Source organism: Protomyctophum bolini (assembly GCF_963924005.1).
Source record: "Protomyctophum bolini genome assembly, chromosome: 5".
Lineage (NCBI taxonomy): Eukaryota > Metazoa > Chordata > Actinopteri > Myctophiformes > Myctophidae > Protomyctophum > Protomyctophum bolini.
In genome coordinates this window covers 8883376-8890350 of record NC_137866.1, presented here as the reverse complement: position 1 = coordinate 8890350, position 6975 = coordinate 8883376, and the positions used below count along the sequence as shown (strand labels likewise).

Below are 6975 nucleotides of genomic sequence, written 5' to 3'. Positions count from 1 at the left end.
GGGCGGGCGGGCGGGGGTTTCGTTTCACAAAATCCTCAGTGTTGGTTTAACTCTGCAGAATGTTCAAATGGAACCCAATGGCAGTCACATAATGTTTACTGTGTAAAAGTTTCAATTCTGCAATGTAGAAATACTCTCTCTAAATTAAATGAATGGACTTTGGACAAGTTTTCAAATGTAATTTATAAAATGTATAAAAGATCTCTTGTAAATAGCAGATCTACAGAAGTAAAAGTAGCCTACTGAACATTCTCCAGTAAAGTAAAAAAAAGGATACCTCAAAATTGTATAGTAAAGTACTTTAATTGAGTGAATGTATTTAGTTACTTTACTCACCACTGCCAAATCGACCCGTAAGGTCGATTTGGTTCCATTTGTACATTATCGGAGTTACAGATCCAAAAGAGTCCATTTGGTTTACACGTAACCCATCATTTACCTGGGGACACCCTGGAACGGGGCAGGTTACAACTAACCGGTGGCAGGTTAAAACTAACCCGTGGCGCCCTGTGAGGTTAGGTTTAGGGTTTGGGTTCTGGGTAGGGTGTGGGAACTAATGCCTGTCGGACTGTTAGTACGTCGGACCCCCTGGAACCACCTCAAGGACTCCTGCCCTGGGGATACCCCGGGCCGGAGCCCGCACGTGTTTTAAAAAGCCAGTTACACATTTTACCGTGTAACTGTGACAAGTAGGGTATATTGAGCCTCAACTGTGAATAGGAATTACGTGTAGTTTTTGACATGTTGTGGAGTACTTACTGTAGGTCTGAGAAGATGTAGATATGACCCGGATGGATCTGCTGGAGCCACAGCCTCAGGACAGTGTCTCAACTAACCCATGTGTGTCTCGGTCATTAATCAAAGCTCACAAGATGAACATAATCTAAATGTTTGTGTCAATGGCATTTGTTTGTAATCATGATAATGCTTCTTCCCAGTAGTGCTACTGTAACTGTAACAATTACATAATCACCCATGACAATATTTACAATGCATTACCATTACACTACAAGACACTTCACAAGTGCCCGATTCTTATTGCGTGGCACGGCGGCGTCGTGCACTGAAAATAGCAGACGTACAAGCTCACGGCGCTCTGCGGGTGCAACGCGGTGTGAGCTTGTGGGTCTGCTGTTTTTGGCACGCAGCTCCGTCATGCAACATAGCACAAGTTAGGCGTCATTCTGTACAACGCAAACTCTCAGAAGCAACAATACGTGTCTCTTCCATAGGAAGGGGTGTGTTACTTTAATAGCTTCTTGTAGCTCTTAAATTCCTAGTGTCCGCAGGCACATTAGGGCCGCTGCATCAATAATAGAGGCTGTTTGTAACGTGAGCCTTCTCCCAGACAGACAGTGTTCCAGGTGTGACGTGTCTTCTCTCCCCCCCCCCCCCCCCCCCCCAAACAGTACTGAAGAGCGTGCCCTTCACAGCCCGCACGGCTAAGCGTGGCTCACGGTTCTTCTGTGAGGCCAACCTCTGCGACGACGGCAACTGCTAGCCCTTAAATCCTCCCCTAATGCCAAGGTTGTCCTGGTGTCTCTTTGGCACCCCCTCTGCCGACTCACTGTGCATGAAGCATGCCCCCTGTCAAACACACCATGCCCCCCCCCCCCCCCCCCCCCCCCATCTCTCACCTTGTACTAACGTTTGCAACGTTTGTGTTCCACTTCAAAATACTTCTATCTGTTGTCTTGGGGATAGGAGCGAAGCCAAACCTCTTTGACTGACACGTTTTCATGAAAGAGAGTTGACAACGAAAGTGTCAAAGCATCTATTTTGTATAGATTATGGCGTACATATTTTATACAAAATATAGCATCACACTTTAGTGTAATCATTGTGTGATGAAATAATCCAAGCGTAAGCATCGTGCATGATGAGGATGGAATAAAGCTTTGCAGCATTAATGAGGCACATTTCTTATCAGCCATTTCCTTTCATGAAAGTTGAATTGAACGAGGGCAGCATAAAGAGGTTTGGCTACTCGACTGTAATGTTTTAATATCACAAATTGCTTTCATGAGACTAACTTGTTTGGTGCTTGGTTTCCCTCTAACAAATGAAGCTTAATTTATACTTTGTCATAAATACAGTGTCACTTGCCCCAAAATAACTGATTAATAGCATTGCGTTAGAATTACGAGTTGAGGATCAATTATTTTTGGCGAGCGACACTGACTGCACGACAAAGTATGGACTAGGCTTTTGCTGTTCTTTCCTCAACCACCACTGTTTGTTCTACCCCCCTCCAGCTGAACGGAAGAGTAATGACAGTATTTCACCCAACTAAGAGAGGGTAAGGAGGAAGGAAGGTGGCCTGGCTGATGCCTGGCCCGCTTGGCCCTCCAGCTGCTGTGTGCTGCCTGTCTTAAGTGATGTCAGTTGCTTCAGCTATAGCGCTTCAGATGCATTACAACAACAGTATGCTTTAAGGCGGTCAGAGTTGCTTTACTACAGTTGGTTCTTGGAGAGAGAGGAGTCGTTCACCCAGAACATGACTTCATTTTCTATCAATTACACACCCCACGAAGCCTTGAATTCATGAACATTCTATGAATGAATGAATGAATGCTACAAAAAGTAAACAATCTCCATGAATTCAAGGTGCGTCATGGGGTGTGTAACTGATAGAAAATACGTCACTTTAAATTTCCATTTAAAGTCCATTTGGAGCCCCCTCAAGGAACCCCCAAGGGGTCCCGGACCCCACTTTGAGAACCACTGCTTTAATTTATTATAGTGTCAGACACCTAAATGGTCGAATGCTTCCGCTACTGTGTCGGAGACTTCCAACAGCCACAGAAAGTCCAAACATTGCCTCCTGTGTGAAACGGCCAACAAAACTGAAATGTTGTGAAATCTGACATTTCTACCAACTCTTTCTCTCAGGGAAGGAGCGTTCCTTGGCAGTTGTATTATAGTCAGTCATTGGATTCCTGTATACAACGGTATCTTGCAGCCGGCCCACCACCACCACCATCAGCACCCTCTCCCCCTCCTCTGTGTTGCATGTTTGTCCAGTGTCCATCTGCCTCTCACCTGTCAAAAATGTCCGCCACGTTTTGTCTTCGCTAACTGTCAATTGCGGTGTGCTGAACATGTCTTTGGTCAACAAGCTCTAGGATCCAGAGAAAGAAAAAAAACGAAACAAAGCACAAGTCAAATATACATAATTACAGTCTGTCTGTTTTCATAATTATAGTGGGTGAATACGTTTCTTACTTTCCTACAGTGTGTCCTACATGACTGCTTGTGCCGCCTACCCATTGAGGACAATAATTGAAGAGCTTGTTGACCACTATCATCTAACTATAATATGTGTACTATTATTTTTTCATCTCTACATTATTTGTGTAACAGGAATGTAGAAACAAAACTCCTAAAGCCTTGCAATTCCTTATTTAAATGTTGCCTCTTATAACTGTCACTATTTGGAAATGCAAGGTTATGGGAGCACATCATTCAATGATGTATATTACCTATGTCCTTATTTGAAAAGTTTTGACATCACAGTTAACAAAGAATACTGTGATATGAACAAATTATTGCCAATTTTCCTAGCATTGCAACAGAGCATAACGGTACGTAAGACCTGCTCGGGTCTAAAGCCGAGCATTCTAACCTGTGTGTTCCCTTGCCCTTGTCTCTCACCCCTCTCTCCACTCCCCCACTCATAGATCTCCGAAACCAGCCCTTCCTGCGAGCTGACGCGCTACTCCGATGTGGTTGGAAGAGACCCTAAACCACTTATTCCCCCTTTCCCCGTTTATAACCCTCTTCCCTGTGTCCTGATGGCCCCCGCTCAAGCCTGACTGAGGCAGGCTGCAGATGGCAAAGACTGAAAGAAAGGGGACAGGAGAAAAGAAAAACTAAACAATGCAGACAATGGCCCTTGTTTCATCTGGGTATTTATTTATTTATGGAGATCCTTTTCCAGCACTACGTGCTACTCTACTCCCTCACTGCAAACACAAACTGGTTAGAAAAAACACACACACAAGCACACTAGACCATGTTTATGGTGTGTCATTAGCATTGGAGGAGGAGACCAGTCAAACAATGACTACATGCAGGTGAGCCGAGGTGTGGACTTTGGCCTGGAACCAAGGAAGGACAGTGCTTGTACTCACAAAGTGCCTGCCAACATGCAGATCTCAAGCCCTAGAGACCTTCAATTTTCTCAGACTATGCAATTCCAATAAGCAGAACTTAGCATTTTCTCGGCTGCCTCCCAGTCTAACTCTAGCTGCTGGGATTTCTGCTTCGAAGAGACTGTGGTTTGCACTCACAAATCCTCCCTCCAAAGAAAACAGAGGACTCAATATTATGATGAGACATTTCAGGAACTTTTTCCCCCCGAACTGGAGATTAAGCCAAGTCTTCCAAACACATTGAGCAAAGACTTAACACTGACAACTACTTCTTTTTTGCGGGGGGAGCTGTTTTCAATCTTGTATATCTGGAAAGAAATTGCCTTTTTGATTTTCTTGTTCCTCTGGACCAACAAGCCAAATCAAACTTTACTTTTATTTTGCTAAGGAAGTGCCTTTTGTGTAGACAGTATTATTTCCTGTGACTCAGCCATAATGTATATCATGTGTCAGATTGTATTTTTATTTGTATAACATTAACCTTAAAATGCAGTAAAAAAAAATATATATATATATATATATATGAAAAGGAAAAAAAAGAAGAAAGAAATATGCAGTTTCGAAAATTCCGTTCACAGCTTTAAAGGCATACAGTAGCTAAAGGGCTAGTGGGATTCAGATTTCAATTGGATGTTATGATTTTCAATTTACCTCTCTGTTACCCCTTGTCAAAGCTAATGTATACTGAAGCCCATTCCAAGCCACTGACAGACAGGAAAGTCGGAAGGTTTTATTCACCTCGTTCCAGGAGTTACTGGAAAACCTTGGCGTGTATGAATGTTATATACCTTGACAACGCTTTCTGTCACTTCTAGCTCACTTGTACTTTGTGGTGCGACAAAAATGCCATTATTATATAATAATAAATACATAATTTTTTCAACTGATATGTTTGGGGTGAGCCTGTAGAAGACCGACCAACAGGGGACAGTTTGGGGTGAGCCTGTAGAAGACCGACTAACAGGGGACAGCAGGGAAAAATGACATACGTTGACATATGTTGAAAACCATTGTGTATTCAACTATTTGGGTAACATGTGAGCTTTATCCTCTAATAAAATTCATAGGCCTGGATTTTTTTTTTTCAATATTTCAAAAAACATGGGCTATAACCCATCGTTTTTTTCATTTTTTCATTTTTTTCAAATCCTCAAAAATGATGAAAAACGGCGTGCCATAGTATTTCCGTAATTTGCGGAAATTTTTCTAAAAAATTGCGCAATTGCGGAAATTGTGGAAAAATTGCGGAATGCGGAAATTACGAAATGGCGGAATACTATGGCAAATTACGGAAATACTATGGCACGCCGTTTTTCATCATTTTTGAGGATTTGAAAAATATGAAAAAATGAAAAAAACAATGGGTTATAGCCCATGTTTTTTGAAATTTTGAAAAAAAAAAATCCAGTTGTTGCTTTCCATGAATTACTAGGTTACGCAACTATGTGGGAATTTCTGGAATTGGCTTAACAACACAATTGGCTAAAAATACGTTCAAAATGAAATGCTTTTGGCGAGCAACACGGCACGGCCGCACCACACAGTATAAACAAGGCATCGTGGTGACACTTAGGAAGTGAGAAGTGACAAATGATATGAAGATGATCTCGTACAGACTGCCGTTTCAGGGGTCAGAGGAAGTTTAAATGTTTTTGTTTGTGTTGGTGGTGGATGAAGGAGATTTTTTCATTGTGTTGTTGAGTTCTAATCATGTTTTAAGCTTTCTTTGCTTTTTTGCATATCAAGACGATTCATTCCATCATAATAGCCATTGAGTGAGCAGTGAGCACAATGGTTGTTCACCCTGATGCCCCATTTAGACTTGGTTGGCAGATCTACAAGCTCGCAACATGTCACGATGTCATGTGTCGCAAGCTTGTAGATTGGCCATTTTCGGCCAACAACATGGTGTGCACTGTGCAACCAAGTGTAGGCTACACACCAGGCACTAAAACTATAAAGATGTCGTTTTAAAAATCAACTAAACTCAAGGGGATGGGAGAATCCTCACCACTAGACGACAGAGGTGAAACGATATAGTTACTGTATAGTTAGTGCCTTGTGCAGATGGCCCTTACATCAGAGGTGAGACTTACATATACAGGTAGTTGGTGTGTTACAACATGCCATTTCCAGTAAAGGGACCGACCACAATGACACTACTTAATTTGCCTTCCTAGTCGTATGACACACTACTCTTAAAGTGGACATTTCTCATGAATCAATGGATTGAAGAAAAGTCCCTTTTTTGTGTAAAAACAAAAAAAAAGTTGACCCATTATATTGTTTATCTGAAAGATGACATTCCCCATTTAATAATAAAAATAAAAAATTGTGATTGAAAAAAATACCAAAGCCTGTCATTTGAGCACAGTGAATGGAATGAATGAATGAAAGCAGTTACCGGGCATAGATTGTTGGTAAAGCAAAAGGTAGGACATTCAAACGATTTCTACATGTTGAAAAAATGACGAAATGACAAAAACGATGGGTTATAGCCCATGTTTTTTGAAATTTTGAAAAAAAAAGTTAGCCTCGTTTCTCATCATTTTGGACCATGGGCTATAGCCCATATCGTACGGCATACTATAGCGCGCCGTTTTTCATCATTTTTGATGATTTGACAAAAATGACAAAATGACAAAAACGATGGGTTATAGCCCATGTTTTTTGAAATTTTGAAAAAAAAAGTTAGCCTCGTTTCTCATCATTTTGGACCATGGGCTATAGCCCATATCGTACGGCATACTATAGCGCGCCGTTTTTCATCATTTTTGATGATTTGACAAAAATGACAAAATGACAAAAACGATGGGTTATA

General features: G+C 41.6%; 1 protein-coding gene across 5 annotated transcripts in view; it reads left to right on the top strand.

The window, feature by feature from the left end:
• fmnl3 (formin-like 3) overlaps positions 1–6463 on the top strand; it is a 72625-nt gene extending 66162 nt beyond the window's left edge. For 3 of the 5 annotated variants that reach the window (XM_080764522.1, XM_080764519.1, XM_080764518.1), the window contains 2 exons: positions 1410–1527; positions 3681–6463. In XM_080764522.1, coding sequence (XP_080620648.1) covers positions 1410–1501 — 92 coding nt within the window. In that variant the 3' untranslated portion in view covers positions 1502–1527; positions 3681–6463. Of the gene's footprint in view, positions 1–1409; positions 1528–2255; positions 2300–3680 lie in introns of all 5 variants that reach the window. The other 2 variants (XM_080764521.1, XM_080764520.1) reach the window with 2 other exon arrangements.
• The last annotated feature ends 512 nt before the right edge of the window (positions 6464–6975 follow it).